Below are 25,000 nucleotides of genomic sequence, written 5' to 3'. Positions count from 1 at the left end.
AAGGGTCTGTTTTGTGTGGACTCTAGAGTCCTTTGAGGATACCGTCCTGGGAGGCTTCTGAGTACCTGGTCAAGCTCCATCCTGTTGAAGAAGCTGCCAGTGAGCTGAGTGTCCAAGTTCCTTAGAGACCCAAGCCAAGGGAGCAGTGTGCTCCAGCACCGCTACCCAACAAAGTGTTTAAAAGCCATAGAAATCAGGATGCACGCACTTCTCCACGTAGTCATGGGGTCTGCAGACTTAGAAATGTGCATCTCCTGTCAAAGTCTCTCATCAGCTCCCACTCCCTAAAAAGGAAAAGCGAATTCCTGTCCAAACAGCCTTCTTCTGCCTGCCTGCCTCCTTTCTGTCTGTCTGTCTGCCTGTCTGCCTGTCTGCCTGTCTGCCTGTCTGCCTGTCTGCCTGTCTGTCTGTCTGCCTGCCTGCCTGCCTGCCTGCCTCCCTCCCTCCTTTCTGTCTGCCTGTCTGCCTGTTTGCCTGTCTGCCTGCCTGCCTGCCTGCCTGTCTATCTGTCTGTGCTTGCCCAGATTCCCCCATGCATACCTGGCCTCCACTAATCACAAGGCAAACTATCAACCTACATGTGTAGCTCCTCCTACAGGGCAGCCGGGGTACAGCGCACCGCACACATGCAAACAAGCCTTCCAACTCCCTGTCTGATACTCATATCCAAACCAACCTCCCCTGCCAATATTGTCCCAGGGCAGGTGTCAGAGCCCAGGAGTTACCTCAATCACCTGGCCACATGTGGGTGCACTCCCCCTCTGGTGAAGTGATAAAAACACTGCTGGGGAGCTAGCTAGATTGGATTTACCCTGCACCAACACCATCAGGTGCTGGGCTCTAGGCAAGTGCTCAGAAGGTGGGAAGATGCAGACTAGGATGTGGGAAGCCAAAGCTGTGGTCCCCAACTCCCAGGCATCCAGTTGCCGCTGGGAAAAAAAAAATGCACAGAGGAGTTGGGAACAAAATGTCCCGGGGCCCGTGGCTCCTCAACAAGGCCAGGACTGGAGGCTCCCGAACTCCTGGACATCCAGGCACTGCTGGGTTGCATGGAGTTGGGAGTGAGTTGGGGGTCCTCCGACTGAGGATGATGACAAATGAGAACTTTGGTTTAGCTCTTCTGCAGAAGTCCTTAGCTTAACGATGGTTGTCTGGGGGCACAGTGGTCCTTCTATGGAAGACTTAGGCTGTAGCTCTGTAGAGAAAGGTCTTCTACATGCGCCCCATGGCGGTTCTCGGTGAAAGAGACAGTCCATGTGTATCCACACCGTTTATTAACCGTTCATCATGGAAAATGGATACATACCAAGTCCTCAGGGTGGAGCAGAGATTAAATACCTTTTGCAGGGAGAAATGTCCAGGAAGGGGAGCTGATTGGCTAAACCCTCAGGACCTCCAGATACCTCATTAACATGGAGAACTCTGTTTTGGGCTACATGGCCACAGGTCACGTTTCCTTACATGGGAAGTGTGGTATGCGCTCTGGCCCAGGAATCGAGTAGGGAGCAGGGAGACGCCTACCATCTCAGGTAGGTACCGTGGTCTTGGACCACTCAACTTACTAAGTTTCCTAGCACGTCCACTGACCCACGGCCACACTCCTGCCTTGACTCTCCAGGGCACATCCCAGTGAAGACCAGACTCCTGTGTTGCGCCCCCTGGCCATTTCAATGTGGGCAGCTTGTCCTATCCTGTCCTCTGAGGAAACCTAAGTGACAAATTCTCCCTTCAATAGAACTGGCCTCTCTGAGTTTATGTCTCAAGTGTGACTATAAAATGCTGTGCCCCACTCCCACCCCTACCCCCACCTCCTCTCTGAGCTCACCCTTCCTAGTTGACTCCCTGACCTGAGATTCCCCATACTGAACAAGGGGAAAGAAAGGTGGGTGGGGCATGGATAACCGGGAGCACATATTGAGACTCATAGTGTCCTCAAGACCAAGTAAAAGCTGGAAATAGAGCAAAACACCTCCCAGGGTCACTTGGCTTTGGGTTTGTCCAGCCTTCTGACAACATGACATGACGTCATCTAAAAGGTTCACAGTTGAGAACCCGGCAATCAAGTTACAAAATAAAAAATTTACAATAGAGCATTATGATGTTTTAAGTAAGCTATAGCTTTGAGTCGGGCTACACTCAAGAGATGCCCTGAGGCCAATGGAGAGGAGGGGCAGCAGCCAAAAGTGTGAAGGACACAGAACCCCTACATCTCCCTCCCTCACTGATGAAATATGGACTATTCAGTCACCATCTGCTTATGTTGTGTCTGCTTACAGGCCAGTCACCAAGTTCCTATTCCTTTCAATAAGACTATTCACCAAAACAGCCAGAGTCCAGAATCCCTTCCTGGACCAGGCCTGGTGGAGAGCAGTCCTCCTTGTCCCCAGGCTGTGGCCTCCACTTGCCCAGCTCATACTGGTCACCACTGCAGTGCTTCTGGGGCTAGAAAGGCTTGACTCCATCAAGGCGGCTTTGGCTCTGTGGTGTTTGTATCTACGGAATTTCCCACCTGCATGTAAGTTCTCTGATAATGACTCTGGAACTTCTCATGTAGGAAGAAACACCCAGGCCAATAGATCAATAGATATGGCTCGTTTCCACTAACTTATAACTCAATTTAAGGTCTAAGTCATGCCATGTGGCTGGTTACCTGGTCTCCTCAGTCTCATGCTACCCTTCTCTGTGTACAGGTGATTTCTGCACAGAACTCCTCTTTCCTAGAATCCTCCCCCCCCCCCCTCTGCTGGAACTCCCCCCTCCTATTTCCTGCCTTAGTTCACTGTCCATAGGCTTTTTTTTTTTTTTTTTTTTTTTTTTTTGGTTTTTTTGAGACAGGGTTTCTCTGTGTAGCCCTGGCTGTCCTGGAACTCACTCTGTAGACCAGGCTGGCCTCGAACTCAGAAATCCGCCTGCCTCTGCCTCCCAAGTGCCAGGACTAAAGGCGTGCGCCACCACAGCCCAGCGGCTTTCTTTTACTGACTGACAGTGAATGCTTTCACAATGCACAAGAGAGTCAGTCTCTCTACAGTCACCCCATGTGCTGTTCACCCCGAAGCCCCACACAGAACAGATAACTCCTGTCAGGCCTTAACACGAAGTCTAATCTCCATTCCACCTTCACCCTTCAGTCAGTACACAGGAGGGCACGATGAACAGGCCCTAGAGAGATTTACATACTAATAAGGTACCTGAAGGCCAGAGGGTGGAGCCAATTAAACATTCCTCCCCAGCCCCTCCCCCCTCTTCCCCTTCCTATTTAACTCAGATCCACCCTGGGTTTTGGGGGGTATGTATCCAGATCCATCCACCATCCTCCATGTCAATAAACCGGTTTTGGAAACCCAAGGACTTTCTTGTGTGTTGTGGCCGCGCCGCCATGAGGAACCGTGAGGGGCCGGGGAGAGGCTTTTAGTTAATGAGCAGCCGGGCCCAACTTCCAGCTGGAGGAACCCAGAGAGTTCCCAGCCAACTACTCACAGCATGGTGGGAGGAACCCTGGGTTCCCCAGTCATATTTTTTCCTATAAACTCCAGCTACACCACACTGGAACCTCAGTCACCTTCCTCCTTCCTCCTGTAAGAACTGAAGGGTGGTGCCTGGGTCGCCCACGAGGACTTCCAGAAAGCCTGGATCAAGACAGCACCAGAGCAGCCAAAGAGCACCAGAGAGAATGAGAAAAGGAAGGGAGTCAAGGAGCCACACCCGAAGGCCGTGCACATGTCTGGAAGGAAGGCTGTGTGTGGTGCTGACTGAGGGATGCTTTGTGGATACACACACCTTTCTCAACACACCCAGACAGTGGGCTGCCTCATCTCAATCCAGTTAAAAGGGCAGAGCATCCTCTGCCAGTGCTTACAGCAATGATCACAGACAGGGATCCTGGATCCCCTATGTACCCCTGCTTCTTACCACAGACCTTAGGGCCCCTGAGTGTGAGGAAACCATCCTCCTCAGAAGGACCAAGCAGCATGGCATGGGGACTAGTCAGGGTCCCATCCCAACACATGGTGGACGGTGATGGCCAGCAATCACCTGGTCACACCAGAACTCAGAATAAGAACTCCACAGCTGGTTCTAGTATGGGGATACATCTGATGAGCAACCTAGAAATACCCACCAAGTGGTCCCCAGGCAGCTCTGGATCAGCATCAAAGACCCCATGACTCCCAAGAGGCAGCTGCCCCAGGCAGCCTTCATTGTCACTGTTAAGTGTACCACAGACCTTTCTGTTTCTCAACAGAGAAAAAATGCAGCCCCATCCCCCCAAGGACTTTGAAATCCTGAGTACTTTGCCTGGTTTCTTATTAAATGTTAACTCAACCTACTGGGAGAGAACACTTTTCCTGGAGGTAAAAGGTCAGATAGACAGCAACCTGGACAGAGGGGTGCTCCTGAGTTCTGACAACGGTTTGGCAGAACAGGATACCTGCAAGATTGGAACAAGGGTGCCCTCTCTCTTCTCTTGGAGATACTGCTTCCACAGTAGGAAAGGCATAGGCTCTGAATGCCATCCCAGGGAGAACTTCTACCTGTAGGAGGAGCCATGGGACCTTGCAGGCACAGCATCCCAGAGCTCAGTGGGATGCCCTCCATATGCAGCCACACTGACCTGTGTGGTTGCTGGTTACCCAGTCAGGCTAAGCTGGGATATGGAACTTCACAGAGAGGTCAGGCGGAAAAATCAGCTCTAACTGGGCTGAGGAGTCCCTGACTGAGATCATCACGTGCCCAACCCTTCACTAGTTAGGAGGCAGACATGAAACCAGGATAGACAGGACTTCATCCCTCTGTAAATATTCCAGGTGTGCAGACATCAGTACGAAAGCTGCCCCTTGCCGGGCGGTGGTGGCGCACGCCTTTAATCCCAGCACTTGGGAGGCAGAGGCAGATGGATTTCTGAGTTCGAGGCCAACCTGGTCTACAGAGTGAGTTCCAGGACAGCCAGGGCTACACAGAGAAACCCTGTCTCGAAAAAAACAACCAACAACAACAACAAAAAAAAAAAAAAGAAAGAAAGAAAGAAAGAAAGAAAGAAAGAAAGAAAGAAAGAAAGAAAGAAAGCAAGCAAGCAAGCAAGCTGCCCCTTCCTGGAAAAGGCTTCCATTCCAGGCCCAAGATGGAAAGAATGTGCCCTCCTTACCCCAAATCAAATGGTTCAGTAAAACTCAGAAGTTAGAATGAAAGGCAGAGGTGAGTGTTTGGTGTGCTGACTTAAAACTGTACATGAAGCTAGGAGCTTCATTCATGGGATATGTCCCCCCCAAATCCAGGAAGAAGGTTAGGCAGGACTTCAAGCAAATAGAACTGTTCCCCCAATCTAGACCGCCTTCTACGGAACCACCCACGAGCTCGTATTCCAGGTGCTTTTCATACACCTCCGTTAAGATTGTGTGCAGCCGAGAGCCCAGAGTCATTCTACATGTAAATGTTCCCTCTGTGCCCATGCAAAGAGCTCCAGTGCCTCTCGGAACCCCGGAGCCTTCCCGCCCTCCTCTTTTACCCTGTCACCACGCATGCCTTCAAGATGGCTGCACCTCTCAGCATCCCATTCAAATTCTGCTGAGAAGCAGAAGGGGAATCAAGGTGCTATCTCCTGGAAAAGGTTCTATGTCAAAAGAAAACACCCCTCTTGCGATGGAATGCGCCATTTCAGAAGATGGAAATGAGAGTTTAGTGACGATGTCCCCAGCAGTAGCCCATCTGCCTTAGAAGCCACATACATGAATAGCAACATGTGGAGAAAGAGAGAAAGGAAAAAAACAACAACCCCTCAGGCCAACACCTTTCTTGGGTCCTGGGATTATCAATAGCATTCCCACGGGGAGCTACAACTGGTGGGTTACTAGCAAGCAGGTATGAGTTCCACGGATCACACACTGAGAAACAGCCTCTGAGGCATACATGATGTTCATGTCAGGGTGGGTTCAATGTGGCGAGGCAAGTAGACCACATGTAGCTGTCCCATCAACAGGCAGTGGGTGCCAGGAGGTGACAGCATGAGGCAAAAGTCTGGATGACATACCTTGAAACAATCCACCTTCTATCCAGAACCGACACAGAAGCAACGATTAGGACTGCCTTCAACTGAGCAGTTAACTTGCTGAGTAGATCCATCGGCTTAGCTCCCCTTGGGTAGAAGCACATTTACTGTGCATTTCCACAAGCAAAATGGAATTCATACAGAGCACCCAATGAAACTACTCACTTGGTATCCAGAAAACCCACCAAAAATTATCCCCTTTCTACTTAAATTAGAGTTTTGCACTTTAAACTGGTAACCTATGAAATGACAAAAGAAAATAGCTATCTGGCAACTGGTGGTGTCTACTTTGCCATCCTAAGTGACTCATACACCATTACATCACAGTGTCAATGACTTTATTTTAAACCTAAGTAACTTTCCTTCCAAACTATCCAAGACCCTAAGAATCTTAAATATGAAAGAACACTAAGGTTCAATGGATTCAAGAGAGAGCCGTGCATTAAAAATGCTTCCTTTGACCTGTTACTAAAAATCAGTTCCTTAAGCTAATTTAAATTGATGGCTTAGCGCCGTGTAGCAATCCCTTCAGGTCTGACACGTTTATGTTGATCAAGGGCCACTGTGGGTCTGACAGTTCAGAGCTTTTTCTGTATGTAGGGTTTTAGTTCATAGCTGAAGAAAATGGGTGCAGAGGTCACGAAGTAGGAGATGGGAGACAACTGACAAACAGGAATGTGCGCAGGCGGCCCCAATGGCAGCAGTTAGGACACATGAAGAACACTGCTTCAGGAACTCAGCCCTTTTCTGTCTGCTCTGACTCAACAGATCCACAGATCATCCTCTGGCCTCGGCTGGGGCTACCTACTGGTAGGGCTGTGCACCAGGGAGATGTCCCCATTGGATGGTACTCTACCAGCTAACAAGGACTATCCACACTGCTGGCTTCCTGCACACAGTCTGGCACTCACCAATTTGGCTGGCCAGCTGGTGAGTCCCAGGGATCCTACTGCCTTCAAAGTTCCCCAGCTTCCCCCCCCCCCCCCCCCTTGCATGATGCTAGAGGTGGATTCAGGTCCTCATGACCATGATGAACTTTATGGACTCTACAGCTTCCCTCTCTAAGAAGATCAATACAGTGTGCTTGAAGATGGACAGGTCAACAGCAAGCAGGCATCTGGGGCAATTGTGAACACTGAAGGGAAAAGTCAGCACCCAAGGTTTGCAAATGCTGTTCTGAGGATCCCAGGCAGTGAGGGAATTACCTGCAACTTTCAAAGATGGCTCTCAGTGATGGATGTGGGAGAAAGGGCTGGAGGAATGCAACCTGGTGAGGAGGTATCTGAATCCCAAAGGGACAGTGGGAACACATAGGAATGGAAGCTTCTAAGTGGTGCAAAAATGCAGTCAGGAGGAGGCAAGCAATGAAGGGGGACAAAGCGGATGCTCAAGGCCACCCTGCAAGTTCCACTGAGAGCAGGTGGCTGCAGGGCTGACAGAGCAAGAGAGGGTGTGCTTGAAGACCCATTGAGTTGGCAGCCTGGGGAATATCTGTAAAGAAACTATCCAGGTGATATGCTCAGAAGACAGGCCCAAGCCAGAAGTGCTCATGGAATCCGGCCTGTGCTGCAGAGGGAGTATGTAAAGAAAGCCCTCAAAGGGAACATACAAGAGTGGACTCAGGCTGAGCATAAACACTGCACTGAGCTGCAGGGCCAGCTAGAGTCAGCAGAGAAGGGATGTGGACACCCTGCAAACAGTGGAGAGGCAGGGAAGTGGTCCTTCGGGATATTAAGATCAGGAATATTAAGGTCAGACAGCAAAGGCAAGCCTGACCAAATGAAGTCCCCAAGCTGTCACTGGAAGGGGAAGAGCTACCTGAAGAATGGAGGCCCAGAGCTGAAAGGCCCCCCCTGACTCTTACTGGAGACAGTTCTCTTATTTATCTGTATCTCAAGTAACTTGCAGCATCCTTTTCCCCAAGCAGTTCTGAGGTGGCTGCAGATGAACCAGTTTCTCTTATCAAGAGAACAGCTAGGTGTCTGAACCTGTATCCTCAAAGCTGGGCAAACCAGATGAGAGGCACACAGGACAGCAATGGCCATGGGATGTTAGCCACAGCACCACAGGAAGAGCAGGCTAATGAGCCCAAGGTAGGAATCCGAGCCGGTGCTCAACATGGTCAAAGCAAACTTTGCTACAGATGTCTCCAGAGGGCAGCATCTATCTATCATACAGCAGAGGCTCTGTGAGCCAGCTGCAGCTTCATCATCTGATAACTGCACAAAGTAGAGGCACAGGTAGCTCGGAGGGGCTGTTGTAATTTAAAGCGGTTGCTACCACCAGAAAAGGGGCCATGTGCATGGAGCAGGCCTGTGGCTCCATTCTCATCTGCCATGTGTCCTAGAGAGGCAGTGTCAGCACAGCACTGTGCCTGCTTCTCAGCTTTATGACTGAGCATCTCTAGCTGATCCATAAGGCCTCCCTACCTGAGCCAACTGAGCTATGAGGTACGGATTCACTTCTGCACACGCTGCCTGGACACGCTGCCTGGACACGCTTAGGACTTGACAACAAGGGAAAAAGGGAAAAAAAAAGGCACTTTCTCCAAAATAGCCAACGGTCTGCATTGCATGGTCAGCCTCACGTTCCTGAGGTCAGAACAAATACAAGCCTCAAGAAAAACAGCCTACTATGGATTTCCTGATCTTGCTTACAATTCACTGAGACTTCTATGGTCATGAACTGGTCCTTCACTAAGAAGGACCCAGCCAATGGAGCAAAGACTACTGTGTTGGAATGGATGAGTGTTTTGTTCATAAGGCACTACACTATTCCATCGCACACACTGAATGGACTGAGCAGACCAGTGTCCTGTCACTTACAGGCTGAAGGTGCATCATATTTGGGAGCTTCAAGTATGACAGTCACTGGCAACCTAAGTACAGAACACAGCACAGTATAGTGTGCAATCTTCCAAAAGTCTTCAGAGCACCTGCATGCGGGGCTGAGCCTCCTGCTATAGTCACAGTGGCACAACCCCATGCTGTGGCAAAATGACCCATCACCACCCTGGCCACAGCGTTGACCTTAGGATTGGAAAGAACCCCAGCAAGCAGCTAATGCAAAAACCACTCCACCCTTCAGAGGAAAGCATTTAGTCAACACAAAGCTGGTTTCTAAAGTTTATTAAAAATCAAAGAATAGAAAAACTTTACATAAAAATATGTCAATTTTAGTGTCCACATTGTTGTCCACACAGAAAATTGAAACATGGTATCTTTTTGTCAAACTGTAGCATACAGCCACAGTGTAGCCAGGCCAATTCATGTGGTTCACCATTACGAACGGGGACGGACACATACCTGTGCCTGTGGATGATAGAACTTTAAAACGCACATCTGCGGGTCACTCGAATGGCCCTACGGTGGCTCCTTAATGCAGATACAGTCAATATTGCTAATGTGTAAATTAGTACAGGCTATGGACCAGTGTTCATAAATATTCTTTAGCAACAGGCTTCACAATTTAAATAATTTTAAATACTCTAGATGATTCCAATCTTCATGAGCTGCAGACCCCATGTGCTCCTCTGCTCTGGAGTGTCTCCCAGAGGCAACAGCCCCACCACAGCAGCAGGAGGCAGACCCAGACACAGAGCTTGTCCTTGGCGAGTGGCCGTCACCGTCAGACATCGATTCAGAACTCGCACTGCTGCACGTCACTCAGATGGCACAGCACTCGGCTTCCCGGCTTGACATTCTATACTAGTGGACTTAAAACCAACCTACCTGTAGTGTTTAGCAGACCCCCATTTTAGAAATGGAAGTCAAAGGGCCTACAAGTGCAAGCACTCCAGGACAACTGTGGTACTCCAGAGACTCAGGGTCAGGCGATGGGTATATTCTTGTTCAAAAAAAGTAACAAAGACAGTGGTTGGTGTGGCAGAATACACTTGCATAGTATACCTGTATGCTTCTGACGCCAGGCACCTGCCGCTCCGGGGCCCACACTGGGCTGTGCTCTCCTGGGATACATTAAATACTCCCCGTGTGCCCTCAACAGCGGAGGTCCTTTCAGATATTTGCTCTTAACAGAACGAGTGCATACCTATGCAGATTCCTCAACGGAATCAACGAAACCCCTTTCTCCACATTCCTAAATCTGGGTGCCATTGTCTGTGATGGTACTCACCAGGCCCAGGACTCTAAACCACGCCACTTAGCGGGCCGAAGCACGCCCACAGTCACAAGGCTTTACGATGTATACGACGTGACCACCTCTTCTCCCCTTAGAGGTTTATACTTCTGGCACTTTAAATGCTGGATTTGCTGTCTAGTTTTTAAAAACCCAAACCAAAATGTCAAAACTCGTGGTCAGAGCAGGACAGCAGCCCAAGGCCTACAGCGAGGCTGCCAGGTACACGCCGGCCCACAGAACCATCGAGATGACTTGGGTCCGTCACTGCATCTGACCAAAAGAAAAGACGTAAAAATAAAGCCCACAGGCCCCTCCTCACGGTGTTCACGTCATGATGCTATCAGATAACCAGCCAACACGAGGAACCCAACTTAGAAAATGCAAATTGGGAAAGGATATAAGCGTGTTTTAAAAAAAATTCCCTCCTCCCTTAAATATAACTTATGTGAAAATATGAAATTAAATAAAAAATATCTGAGTTATTGCACAAATCATAAGTTTTCAATATTTACATAGAAAAAGTCCCGAATTTTCAAACAAGACATGAGGGCAGTAAAACAGCAGCCTGCCCACTCCGTCACAGAGACATGGAGCAAGGCTTGGCATCTCTGCCTGTGACAGACACGATGAGAACCCCAAATCGCCACCCAGCAGACATGGCTGCAAGGCCGCACCTCCAGTCCCTGCCCTTCCTAGGCCTCCCTGCTGGGCACGGGTTAGACTTCGAGCAGGCAGACGCACATCCACATGTAGTAAGGCTTCACAGATGAGCACAGGAGCTGTTCTGTAAGATGGGTACGGCCACCACACACATGCAGCGTGGCCAGTGGTAGGCGGCACTCGGCAGCCCACGGTGGAGGTGCTGGATGCTGGTCTCGGTTCCCCTGTGGTGCCCGAGGCCTGTGGGCAGTCAGTCAGGACATTATCTGCTGAGACTCACAGGCAGGCTGTCCCTTGTGTGTGCGTGCTTTTTCCTCCTCCAGCCAGTGCGGTTGTACTGATGGTGCCCTCGGTTGCCAACAGGAGGCCTCACAGCTCCGCTGCCCACAGAGCTGTAGCCGCCACCCTGAGTGTGGTTGTGGGAGCCTTTCATGGACAGTTTCATGCCATTGTGCTGCTGAAGAGAGAGAGAAAGAGAGCAGGGCTGGAGCACACAGACCATGAGGTGCAAAGACAATGAACAACAGGAACCCACAGCCATATAATCACTGCTGCAGCACACAGCAAGCAGAGGGAACCCTTCACTCGGAACAGGCTATCATCCGCTCAGGCCACAGGCTTCGCATCTGCTCTGCTCTTCATGGGTCTCAGAAGATCCCTGCAGGGTCGAGGACACCACGGGAAGACCTGGACCCACGGGGGTTCACAGAGACTGAACCACCAACCAAAGAGCACACAGGGAAGTTCTCTTCCAAGGGGCACAGGCCCATGAGCAAGCAGCTGCAGTAGCCCAGCAGCGGACAACACTCACCTTGTGATAGAGATGAGGACTAGACAGTGGGTTGGGGGATGCAGAGGGAATGGCTGGGGAAGTTACGTTGTGAACAGCCTTCAAAGATGTGGTTCCGTCAACACCAGCCTGTCTGCAAGGAACAGGAGCCACGCCGAGGGTCGGTGGAGGGATGGTAACTCTGGTCTAGGAGAGAGAAACAAGAACTTCACACAGGTGAAGGCTTCGCACCAAGGGAAAGCAGCATGGGGCTGGCTGTGGAAAGCCCACTCACACGCATCTTCATGGAGTGCAAGCTAACAACACTGTGGCCTGGAATTACAAATGCCACATCTTCTTAAACAGCAATTACAAGACCAAGTTATGCCAGTCACTAGGTCACAAGATCAAACCAAATTCAAAACAATTAGAGCCATCAAAAGAGCAACTGTCATCTTAGTCCCTAGAATGACCCCCAAAGTGAACACCCCTCAAACCCCAAACAGACAGAGAAACACATGGAAGGGTCAAAGAGGGCCACCTCTCTAGCTTCTGCATTAATAATCTGTCCCACTCAAAGCAAGAGAAAGCAGTGAGCACCACTCTCAGCCTGACAGTGCCAATGCCTCATCCATGTTGGCGTCACTGCCTTACCCAGCACGTACAGACAAGAGAGTCTACAGTGGGAGCTAGCCCTTCAAGGAAAAGCCCCACAGAAAGACCAGCAGCTGCTGGGAGAGGCAGCAGTTTGGCTACCATTGTGGAAAGCCTATGGTGGAGAATCAGACACCAGCACTCTGCTCCAGTCTCAAACCTCGGTTTCCAGAAGCTCAGCCTGACTCACACGGGGTATGTATACAACTGTGACAACTAACTGGAATCCACACCCACACTTTAGACACCACAGGTCCAAAACACCTCTGGTAGGAAACTGAAGCTGGCCCTGCATCGGGTTCTCTAAGACACGGTCCTGAAGACTAACATTAGGGCCCCCAGAGTGGGAGTGTGGGCCAGTGTCCTTTCAAGAAGCGGACAGTCAGGTTGCACTGGGGCAGAATTTAACAGCTTCAACAAGTGCTTTGGAAAGTTCCATGTGTGCACTGAAGGTCTGTCATCTGGGCTACACTGTTTGGGTGAACTGTCAAACGCCTGTCAACATTAGAGCCGTGTGCTTTAGCAGCTCACAGCTTCAAAGCAGCTGTGTGGGAAGGGATCTCAGCAGGGCCCAAGGACTCCAGGAGACACATCTGCACACTTCTGCTCTGTTTTACACTCAACTCCCACTTCAAATGCTGCTTGTCCTTTCTAGTTAATAATGTACTGAGTGTATACAAATCCAACTGATATATAATTGGGGTATATACGCAATAATGAATACTTTCTTTTGACTCACTTTATATAAAATTTAAAAAGAGAAGAAGTCCCAAGTAATGACTGACTAACAGAGTCTAAGTCCATGCTGACACTTCAGTCTGTACATGAGTTTCTGGGAGAAGAAAGCAAGTGTCTACAGAGCCAGCAAGGGGTGCCCTGGACACTGCTGCACACGGAGCACTGAGAGAGCGCCTGTCAGAGGCATCCAGTCCTCAAGAACCACATCAGACTCCAAGTCAGAGACTGTGTTACAGAGCAGGCTGAGTCTTTCTACAGCCACCAGAGCACGACAATTGCTGGGAGACAGCACTAGACACAGCAGTCCACAGAAAACATTGATCTAGGGTACTGCTTGGCTTGGATGCTGTCCCTGGGGAGGAAGCCTGTACCTGATTGTTTGTTGTCATGATCAACGTTCTGGAAGCAGCAGGCTGGGGTTTGCTGCTGGGCATTGGCAAGGCTGTGGGCAGGCTGGCCATCAGGGTAGTGGGTGCTTGCAGGCTGAACTGATAAACACTGGGCGTGGTGCAGGGTGGTGTGTCAGAGTCCTAGAATGCAGCATAGAAACAAGGAGAGTCGTAAGCACAGTGCTGCTGAGGTCTGAGACAGGCGCCTTCAGGGAGGAAGCTAGGAAAGGTCATTAGAGCAAACATACCCCTTCCCTCAGCCATTTCAGAATGGAGAAAGACTAGGCTACAGAAAACACAGATGAGACACATGGACTTAACCTGTAAATCTCTAAACCAATTAAAAAAAAAAAAAAAAAGCAAAGTCCACAGTTTGTCTGAGTGCTGTTACTACCTTGGTCATATGAGCAATACAGCCTGGGGTTCTTAAAGCCTATGCAAAAGAACACCGAACAAAGACTGACACTGACACACACACACACACACACACACACACACACACACACACACACACACCAGCAAGGGACAGAGATGGAGGAGAAGTAAGTCTTGAACTCCCTACTACAAGAACAGCGGCCACCCTACAAGAAGGACGACAGTCCAGAGCCCACTCACAATGTCACTTCCAGAAAGCGAGGACACGGAAGAAGCAGAGGAGCCTGAAGACAGCAGCTGGGAACTGGACAGGGACAAAGTCAGGCGCTGGCTGTACGGGGAGCTGGGCTCCCGGCTCTGCATCTGCTCCCCATTGCACGTGGGAATTCTCTCCTTTATCTTAATCCTGTTGTCTGGGGCAGGAAAGCAAAGTCCAGGTTAGTGACTAGTGCAAGGTGGCCCGAAGCACAAGGCTTCTGGGCTCCGAATGCTGCCGTTTGACTAACAACCAAACCTTACATCTAAATTAATTTTAATTTTTCAAATGTGTATCAAGCTGGTTATCAGAAAACACTGAAACATTTGTCCAATGCTGGTGTGTAAGTCTTAATCTGTAGCTGTAATAAACTATAAACATAAACCAAGCATTTCCAATATCAATGTAGAATGTAAAATACTGACACACAAGTACACATTGGGTTTCTAAGATCTGGAACAAAAACTATCTGCATCTCAGCGATCTCTTGCCACTGTGTGTTGGAGTGCACCTTAGTCTAACCTAACACAACATTAGCAACTACTTCCATCTGCTCCCCCCAACCCTCCCACCCCCGTTTACTGAAGCTACAACTCTATAGAGTCCAGAGCTTTATAGAACGGTTGGCCTATCAGAAAAAGCTACTCTCACAGCTTGAGGGTAAGAGATGCTTCCGTGCTCTGGCCCAGAGGGCCACGCCTCGCTGCCAGCTCTCACCTAGGTCTGGAGACGGGAGGATTCTGCTACCCCACTTTTCTTTGATCCACCTCCGGTAGTCGATCACTTCCTGGGTGACTTTGATGATTCTTCCTAAAGTACTACAAGAGAACAAGGTTGGACATAAACCCTCGGTGTCAGACCTGAGGCTCATTAAGGACAAGAAAAAGAATGGGTTCTGACATGTTTGCATTCATGTGTGCCATGAGATCATGGTACAGCAAAAGTAGGTTCACTATTACAAGTCCTTAACCAAGAGCTGTCTACACTGATGATGGCTTCAATCCAGTTTAGAGGAGTCTAGACTCCCAGGCACCATGGCCATGAAATCCTGACATTTTGTTTCCCATTGCACAGGTGAGGAGAGATTCCCAAATGCCCAGCACAGACTAGGCGCTGGCATGCAACACTGTGTCTGGACAATCGACATAAAGCCATGGGCTCATCCTTAACACTGTCCTGAGGCAGCCTGCTCCAGAGCAGATATTCACACTGCTGACAGCAGTCTGTTCAGCCCGTTTCTCCCCTTCCACTCTTGTCTCCTCTTGCTGCCATGACCACATACTGTAGCAGCTAAGCTGGAGTTAGAGATAAATATGTCTGACTACCACTAAAGAAGACATCCTAGACTTTCCTCACCTGTAAGCTGAAGGACAGCTCAGCAGTAGGAGAGGCAGAGCAGTGTGTTCAGATCTCAACCCACTCACAACATAAGCATGTACACCTGACGGCTGCTGGACAGACACCAACCCAAGGCTTTCAACATCAGGAATCTGCCCTAATGCGGAACACTCCAAGTAAAATACCACCCCACTAAGAAATACTCAGCCCTAGGCCATGGGCTACCCGAAAGCCATCCTGATTCCCCGAAAAGCTTTGCTTACTATCCAGGTCACTCAAGTAGGACAGTGTGCCCATCCATGTCACAGGAGCACATGACGAGAAACAGTGCGCCTGCTACTCCACAGGAAAGAGGAGCCCAGAACTCAGGCACAAGACCCTTACCTTTCAGAATCCCTGTTGGGGTAAGACCTGGCGAGTGGTGACACAGCGTGGCTGAGCACAATGTAAGCGTAGTCAAACACCTGCTTCACCTGCATGGCTCCATAGGAACTCCGCCCAACGTCGTTCCCTGCAACGCAAAGGCACTGTGAATAGGGGCTGACACTAATGCCTGCCAGAAACAACAGCTCAAACACGAGGCATGTAAACACAGCACCGAGCTGCCACGGACGGCAGTCCACAGGTCATGGTATGTAAATGCACACACACTCAGTGTGCTGCAGACTCCGTGGTAAGTCTATTCCTAACAATGGGAAGGAGGCAGTCACAGATGTCAGACAGTTCATGGAGTCTGCTAAATCCCCAGGTAGCAGAAAAGGGAAAAGAAAGAAAGTCCACACCACAAGGAAATCCAGACTATTCAACCAGCAGTGTAGACTTGGCATGATCAGTATCAGGACAAGCCCTGCAGTAGCCTACTGCGTGAGGGGAGGGGTTGCTCACCCTGAACACAGAGTCAGAACTGAAGGAAGCCCTCTGAGGGCAGAGTGCTGTAGACGCGATCACTAGCATCAGGAGAAACTTTTAACTCCTACATAGATTCATTCCTCAGTCATGTCAGGTATGGGGTTTTTAGGGAGGATATTGGAATTTCCTCTTCCTAGATGCAGCTATAGTCCAGGAGTAATGCAGGCAGACTGAAATAGAACCTGAGGACACGGGACACTCAAGTGGGTGACACACTGTTAGGATGTTCCCAGGGCCACCCCACCTCCCCATCTATGGGATCCATCATGCCACTTAAAGACAGCTGACTAGAATTGTCTACATTTTCTTTCAATAGATTTTTAAAGAAATTAATCTCACCCTAGAACAATCTAACAGTTTTAAAATGATCATTAAATTTGAGGACAGTAAATAAATAATGAACAGGAGCAGAATAATAAAACAGACTGAATACAAATGAACACACACACTGGGATCTGTGAGTAGTGTGGACAAGGCTCCCCAGCACAGGACACCCATGTGGCCTATGTCATCCTGCTGCCACTTCGACCCTGGTCCATCACAGCACTAAAACAGCACCTGAGACAGGCTCACCAGGCACACGCAGGGCTGAGAAGCAGGAACTAGGAAGAACCGTAACTAAACAATGTGCAGCAGTTATCAGACTGGCACAGACAGAAGACCAAGTGCTGCCCCAGTGAGACGATGACCCTACGCGTGCCAACGGAGTAGGGCTGGGAGTCCGAGCTCAGCCACCACATAACAAGAGCAGCATTTGCAACGCCACAGGAAAGCCATGGAGAAACACCCTCAGGAGACCCATTGTTTCCTTAGTGGCCCACACTTCTTTCCAGAAGTGGGTATTTTCTGTGAGGAGTCCCTGATTTGCCTTTCCTAATTGATATTTACAGAATGTAACCATTTTAAGATGCAGTGAACTAGTTAGAACCAGGACTCCTGAAAGTGTTCCCACTGAGGTCTGCTGGTACAGAAAAGCCAGCACTGTGCTCCCAGCAGGGGGTGGAGGGGTGGGGGTGGGGGGCTCACCAGGCAGCAGGGGGTCCTCAATGCACAGCATCGATGGTCGGTACCCACTGGTCATGGCTTTCATAACCTCTTCTTTGGCGATATAGGCACCTCCTTCTTTTATTCTAATACCAGTTTTCAAGTAATTAAAATTCCTTCCATAAAGTTCAAAAAATTCTACAAGAAGCATTCCCAGGTTTTCATCAGCTCTCCGGGCATCGATTCTTGGATGTAACTGTAAAAGCAGGAGAGCCACAGATATATGAATTCAAGCCACACTCCAAAGACACTCACCTACAGCCTCTCCAGGGACCCACTGAGGGGTCCCCACTCAACAGCACCTGAGAACACACAAAACAATGGTTGGCCTCTGTTGGTGGTGGGCTTGAAAGAGAGAAGACAGCAAATGAGCGGTGGCAGCCGCCAGAGGGCAACCCGCGCCCTGCTCTCCCGGTTCAAATCCCTCATCCCCCATTGTGACTCTGCCCGAGTCTCATGGGGAAAAGAAAAAAAAAAAAAAAGCCGGGCAGTGGTTTCGAACACCTTTAATCCCAGCACTTGGGAGGCAGAGGCAGGTAGATTTCTGAGTTCGAGGCCAGCCTGGTCTACAGAGTGAGTTCCAGGATAGCCAAGGTTACACAGAGAAACCCTGTCTCGAAAAACCAAAAGAAAAAAGAAAGGAAGAAAAAAGAAAGAGAGAAGACATCTATCTCAACATCTAATCACACCAAAACATGCAAACACACACATCTAGTTACCCTCACACTGCCAATGGTAAGTTTTCCACATTCTGTACAACTGTCATTTGAATGGTGGCTGCACGGTTCACATTAATGTCATCATCCTGACATGCTCCCAGTAGGTGGCAGGATGAGACTGGACAGTATCACAATCATGTGGACCAGGACGTGAGTGGCTGAGCTAACTCTGCCTGGGAACTCACTTCCTGCTTTCACACAGCCCTGTCAGGCTACTTTAGCCCCACACGTTGTTCTAGCAAGCCACAGCATCACTGCAACGCTTGTCCACTGTCCCTTATAGGTAACTCCTAGGTGCCAGCAGCTTTACAGACCTGAACTGCCCACTACAGAGTGAGCACCCAAGAGTGTGTGTGGCTCATCGCTTCCATGGTCACACAGAGGATTCTGTCCTTTGCTCAACTCTGCATGGTGATGTCAAGCCTCCCCAGTGTCCGAGTCCTGGTAGCACAGGGCTGAAACATGAGCATGGCCCTCCAGGAACGATCCCTCACAATGTCAGAGTTCTGCCCTCTTCCAAAGAACAGAGCAGTCCTCTTGCTGAGCCTTCATGTTCTTGCTTTTGAGCCAAATCAAATATCCAAGACAGCGCAGCCCAGGGCCTAGCCTTCTTCCCTCAGGCAGTTGTGAGATAAGCAGATGCTACACCAGGTCCAGCCTGAGGTGGGACGTCTCCAACACAGACATAGAAGAAGGAAGGCTACTCCAGCTATAGAGCTCTGTGAAGTCTGACAGCCAGAAGTACCCAGTAACAAGATAACATCACCTGTCCTGACAAGATATCTGAAACATATTACCTCAAATCAGAGAAACTCAAGATATAAAACAGAGGCCACTTAGTAAGGTCGCCCACTGTGCTGTGCTGTGAGCAGCACCTTCATATCATAAGGAGGCCGCGCTGAGCTCACAGCTCAGAGCACAGTCAGCCTCTTTCCTGTCATACCTGGGGATGAATGTTTCAGGGGCAACAAGTCTGCATCAAAGCTCACGAACACAGTCTGAGCTATAGTCTGACCTACAGGCTAGCAGTGTCATTGGGAATCACGAACCCTCAGGAAGCAAACACAAAGGAGAACCAGTGATGTATGTGGGGACACAGACTTGGGGAGTCAGGGGGACATACATACACTTTCAGTGATGTACATGAGAACATGCAGTGGGGTGGCTAGAACACACAGGCAAATGTTTTCTCAAGCAAATATAAATGCAATGAAACTTTAATTAACATAGGTACTATTCTGTACAGAGTCAGCAGATGTAAGAGCTCACGTCTATAATCTCAGTACTCGGGAGCCTCAGACAGAATCCTTGCTACTAGTTCAAGGCCAGCCTGGGATACAAAGTGAATTCCAGGTCGGTATGACTTATAAGTGAGACTCTGGCTCAACACCACCAACCAACCAACCAGCAAGGAGAGGCGGGCCTTTGGGAGGCCTCTGCCAATGAGGCAGCTCCTAGTACTAAACTCATGATAGCAGAGATGACACCAAACTTAAGATCATCAATCACAGAAGGCTTGCCAGGCAGAGTGGCTCACATGTGCAATCTCAGCACCAGGGAAACTGAGTCAAGAGGACTGCCATGCGTCCAAAGTCAGCCTGGGCGACACACTGAGTTATAGGCCATCCAGGATTAGAGTGACTTTATCTCAAAAACACAGAAAGAAAAAAAAAATAGATAAAAATTTCTCCATCTCATCCCCATGTTGCTATCTGCCCTTTATTCTCAGGATATTTGGGAATAATAAATTACAGATAAGCACCAGTGGAAAAGGCTTTTTTGTAATTTATATTGGAATAAAACAATTCTTGCTCTCCTGCTCCAAATGAACAATCCACAGTTCTCACCACAGTAAAAGTCTGAGCTTCCTGAAGCACAAACAATGTTGTGAGGAGAAGCAGCAGGAAAGGGAGCCTCCTCAGCTCACGGTGAGGGTGAGGGTTACCACTTCTGCCAAGAGCACAGTGCAGAAAAGGCCCACTCACCTGCAGAAAGCTGATAGCCATTAAGATGAGGCTGTAGGAGCTGATCCCGCCTGTGAAGACTTCATTCAGGTCCCTCTGTAGGAGGAACTGTTTCAACACTAAAATCAAGTATGGCAGTAGCGAGTACTTCTGTAAACCCAAGAAGAGGCATACAGGTCAGCTGATAAAACTTTTTTTGTTTTGTATTAATTATGCTTGCATGTACACCTGCAGGCCAGAAGAGGGCACCAGATCTCATTATAGATGGTTATAAGCCACCACTCGGTTGCTAGGAATTGAACAGAGAAAATCACTCAATGCTCTAAACCTCTGAGCTCTCTCTCTCCAGGCCCCAAAGCTGTTGTATTTTTAAAGGGACTCTAGACAGCTTCCTGTGAGAGAAAGAACTTCTAACCCATCCTCCTGTCCCCTCCCCCCAAAAAAATCTGACTCCAATTTTCGGCTTAAGTGTTCACACTAGCTGAGGGTTAACGTCCTCCCAGTCCAAGCAGGAACTCGGTCAGTGGGACACAGGAATCCCAGCACTCAGTAAGCAGGTGGCTCACCCCCCAACCCCCATACAGAACTAGGGAAAGCAGGGTCACAGAGCAAGAGAAGGGGGCAAATGCTCCTGCAGACTGGATGACAGAGGAGGGGAGGACTGGCTGTGTCAGGCTCTGTTCAGGAGAGGACCTTTGGGCTGAGTGCCAATGCTCAAAGCTCCAGAAGGCAGCAGCTCAGGCACCAACCACTCTTGCACTCATGAGCACTGAGGCCTCTAAACTGAACCAACCTATACAGAGTCCAGCAAGTGAGAAAGAAAGTAAGCTGGGAGTGTAGCACTGAGCCAGGAGCAAGGTTGTGCACCAATACACAGAACATTTCCCAGAGTGCTCTAAAATAAGCAGTCTGTCACTCAACGCCAATCAGAAAACAATTACGCACTTCCCAAGTGCCTCCACAAACCCCATGACAAAACTTGGAAATTGCACTGTCAGTACTGCTACCAATAACCCATTCTAAGGTTTTTAACATTCATGAGAAAATGAGTAACAAGGTCTCACACCCCTGTCCTTGCTGGGGACCTGTGACAACAGTACCTTCATGTAATTCTTGATGAACTCTGCCGCCCGGACGCCAGTCTCCATGTTAAAGCTGATGTCGACTTTAACTTCGGTCTCCTGATCTGTGAGCTTTATGATGGGCACCTGTGAGGACACAGTTGACAAACTGCTGTGACATCATTATCTCCAGAGAGCCACTCACCAATCTCTCTTCACAAAAGGGAACTGGCGGTCATGAACGTCAGGAGTTCATCTCAGAGGTCACTGGAGGTCCACATGATGTCCGTGACCAATCCTCTCCCAGCAGGGCTCCCACTCTACCATCTCCTGCAGGCCGACCCTGAAGGGGCAGCAAGAGTGGAATGGGAGCCCGAGAAAGAGGACTAAGGTGGAAGGACTGACCTGCATATGCACCTCAAAGCCACACCACATGGCCAGAGGTGAGCCCTGCTTCTGCTCTGTAAAACCAGGGCAGAGTTTTACACACTGACATATACAGAGCAGCACTGCTGTCCTTACTCTGGAGCAGCTGCTGCAGAGACAGGCCGCACCACACACAAAGCCCTTGCACTTCTAGATCCACATCCATGGTTATCACCGGAGGATGCTCAGCAGAGAGCACACCCCCTCAGCAGATGGGGTGCCACACCTTCCAGTGACTGAGGACAAGGTACACATTTCTCAACATGCTGAGGCAGGAAGTCTGGAAGGACTAAGCAGTTACATCCAACATTCCACAAATGTCTGGATTGAAAAGTTCAGAAGCTCAGGAACCCCAGGCCACCCATAAGCTCTTCTACATCTGAGTAACAAAACCAACACAAGCCCCGAGGGCCTCCCACACTGTCAAAGAGCCTCACTGCACTAAGGCACAAGCCTGAGTGGTCAAAGCGGCTAAGACAGCTGGATTTCTCCCCGGATGAGGAATTAAAGATAAAAAAAATAAACACAGCAAGATGGACCACAGCAGGACCCTGGCCACAGGGAGACCCTGGACCGCAGCAGGACCCTGGCCACAGGGAGACCCTGGACCACAGCAGGACCCTGGCCACAGGGAGACCCTGGACCGCAGCAGGACCCTGGCCACAGGGAGACCCTGGGCCACAGAAGGACCCTGGCCACAGGGAGACCCTGGGCCACAGAAGGACCCTGGCCACAGTGAGACCCTGGGCCACAGCAGGACCCTGGCCACAGGGAGACCCTGGGCCACAGCAGGACCCTGGCCACAGGGAGACCCTGGGCCACAGCAGGACCCTGGCCACAGGGAGACCCTGGGCCACAGCAGGACCCTGGCCACAGGGAGACCCTGGGCCACAGCAGGACCCTGGCCACAGGGAGACCCTGGCCACAGGGAGACCCTGGGCCACAGCAGGACCCTGGCCACAGGGAGACCCTGGGCCACAGAAGGACCCTGGCCACAGGGAGACCCTGGGCCACAGAAGGACCCTGGCCACAGGGAGACCCTGGACCACAGCAGAACCCTGGCCACAGGGAGACCCTGGGCCACAGCAGGACCCTGGCCACAGGGAGACCCTGGACCACAGCAGGACCCTGACCACAGGGAGACCCTGGGCCACAGCAGGACCCTGGGCCACAGCAGGACCCTGGCCACAGGGAGACCCTGGACCACAGCAGGACCTTGGGCCATAGCACAACCCTGGATCACAGCAAGGTGTCACCTATCCCCAGGTGTTTAAGGGAGCTCAGTGCTTTTCCCTTGCTGTTCTTTGTGGGCATTTCCGCGTGTGCCTGCCGGTCAGTTGGAGGACCGAGTGCAACATGGCCTTCTGCATCTTACCCAAGGCTTGTGTCTAGGCAGAGCTCAGGTGGGTAAAAAGCAGTATGGAAGCCAGGCCTAGAGGGATGGCTGCTGGGCAGGGATAGCACAGACACTCTGTGAAGATCACAACCCACAGTGGGCATGCTTCCATCTAAACACTCACCACCCCAGGCAAAAGTACCAACTGAGATTGCAGCCACTGGATTGAAACTCACACTTTCCCCAAAAACCCTACAGATGAGGTAACACATTAATTCAAAACTGAAACACCAGCCCATAGCAGCAGAGCTGGTGGCTTGTACATACAGGACCGCAGACTGAGACCATAAGCATCTAACCTGAACCACTGTGATGAACTCTCCCAGGAACTTCTTAGAAGCAACCTCATCTTCCAGCCTTCCCCGAGACAACGCATTTCCTACGCAGACACAGGTCTGGGCAACAAAGTGAACTCTTGGAAGAATCTCTCTCTCTCACTCACACACACCACCACCACCACCACCACCACCACACAGATCCCTAAGCTGCACACAGGACAACAGCACAGGGAATGCTAGTTTCTCCTAGTGATCCTCTTCCTTGCCTTACTCCATAAACACATGGATACAAGTCTGTCCTTTAGGGCCAAGAGTGACGATCTCACAATGACAAGTTCACTTATCACCAAACAGGTTCTCAGCTGGTAAATCATGATTATACCACAAGAGGACAATCTTCAAAATATAACCAGTAACCACTGTGAGGAAAACTAGAGGACACTGACCCATGTCAAGACTTGCTTTCAGGTGAAGGTGTCAGGCCCCCAATACTCACTGTAGCTTTGTCCAGAACTTTGATGGAGCATGGCTCAGCCACGTTGTGCTTCCGCAGGGCCTGTTCCAACAACTGTAACGGAGGACGCTCCCACTTTCCAAAGACAACCAGGTCTATGTCACTGGACAGAAGAGAAACGTGCATCAGTTACAACACACGTCACCAGGAGGTGACCTCCCATGGGGAAGACCAGGACCACAGCACGTTGCCTCTACAGCCACAAGGTCCCATTAAGCACCTAAGCCTTGGGCACTGAGTGCAGCTCTTGAGTCATCTAAGTAAATAAAGCCAGAGTGAAAAGGTCCTCAGAGTCCCAGTGACCCACAGGGACCGGATAAACTACTTCTCAGCTATCTATACTATCATCACTGGCTCTGACTTCATGGCCTGCAGACCCTTGAAGACTTTTAATCTACTTGGCTTCTAGAGCGCTTGCCCATGCCAGCCCAAGTCCTGACATCATAGCCAAATGCTACATAGCAAGCTAGCTCTAAATGCTAACCAGCATGTACAACAAAACCACCTGTACACTATGCATGCAAACATATGAGCCCAGAAGTCAATTTTAGGATGTAAATCTGACACTTCCTCTACATAAAGATCTTGGTGAAATACTGTTCTAACAGAGCTGTGCTTGGATGTTCATTAACACTTTCTACTCACTATCACAACCCCAAAGACTCTACTGAAATGTGGCCCCCAGCCAACAGCACAGGTCTTTCTCCTTCCTGAGGTGAGTAGACTCTGGGGCAATGTCTTTGTAAATGGATCAAGACAACTGCTGCAGGAGTGGGTTTGTTATAAAAAGAAAGTCTTGCCCAATTATGGCCTCTGAATCTTAAGACTTTCCAGTCCCCAGAACTGAGGCTACGTGAGCTTCTACAGCGGGCAGCTCAGCCCTGGTCTGGCTTCAGAGCAGCAGGAACTAACACACTTCCCACTCATTTTCTGTCTAACGTCCAACATCTCTGATCTGTAAGAAACTAAATGCAAGAAGAAAACTGCCAAGCAAACAATCTGCTGCCTTAATACTAAACTAATAAACTGTACTTTCTGCTACTCCCCCTGTGCTCAGCAATCCTTCCCTTTAGCTGGCCATTCAAGCCTCAGAAGCACAAAGACACTGCCACTCCATAAGCCAACACCCAGTGTGCCGTGAGTCCTCTCCTCAGCGCTGACACTCACCTTGTTGGAAGATAGAGGCCTGTACTAAAGCTGCCAAATATCTGCACCTGGAAGAGAAGTCCCACAGTTCAAGTCAGCACCTCCCATCATGCCTTGCAAAACACGAGGACAAACAAAACCATCGTGGGCGTTAGGGGAAGGAGCAGGTGAAATGCTGTGACAA

General features: G+C 49.9%; 1 protein-coding gene across 2 annotated transcripts; it reads right to left on the bottom strand.

The window, feature by feature from the left end:
• Positions 1–9,153: 9,153 nt before the first annotated feature.
• On the bottom strand, positions 9,154–24,994 carry Tent4a (terminal nucleotidyltransferase 4A). Of its 2 annotated transcripts, none has more exons than XM_034523249.2 (11): positions 24,838–24,994; positions 23,653–23,773; positions 21,096–21,203; positions 20,017–20,145; positions 17,295–17,508; positions 15,744–15,870; positions 14,739–14,839; positions 14,006–14,178; positions 13,373–13,531; positions 11,652–11,816; positions 9,154–11,297 (listed from the first exon to the last, which is right to left on the bottom strand). In XM_034523249.2, the coding sequence occupies exons 3-11, from the start codon at positions 21,141–21,143 to the stop codon at positions 11,103–11,105; spliced, it is 1,311 nt and encodes a 436-aa protein (XP_034379140.2). In that variant the 5' UTR covers positions 21,144–21,203; positions 23,653–23,773; positions 24,838–24,994; the 3' UTR covers positions 9,154–11,102. The 2 variants fall into 2 exon arrangements, with proteins under 2 accessions (XP_034379140.2, XP_076772454.1); XM_076916339.1 differs by having other exon boundaries at positions 9,154–11,294.
• Positions 24,995–25,000: the final 6 nt, after the last annotated feature.

Source organism: Arvicanthis niloticus, chromosome 19, assembly GCF_011762505.2.
Source record: "Arvicanthis niloticus isolate mArvNil1 chromosome 19, mArvNil1.pat.X, whole genome shotgun sequence".
Lineage (NCBI taxonomy): Eukaryota > Metazoa > Chordata > Mammalia > Rodentia > Muridae > Arvicanthis > Arvicanthis niloticus.
This window is presented reverse-complemented; position numbering and strand designations above follow the sequence as displayed.

Excerpts from the sequence above, each read along its gene's own strand:
- Tent4a (XM_034523249.2), bottom strand. The coding sequence starts at position 21,143 with ATGGAGACTGGCGTCCGGGCGGCAGAGTTCATCAAGAATTACATGAAG. Across the intron at positions 13,532-14,005 it reads CGCTTTCTGGAAGTGACATT|GACTCTGACACACCACCCTG; the intron begins GTGAGTGGGCTC and ends GCTGCATTCTAG. Across the intron at positions 11,298-11,651 it reads GTCCTCATCTCTATCACAAG|CAGCACAATGGCATGAAACT; the intron begins GTGAGTGTTGTC and ends CTCTCTCTTCAG.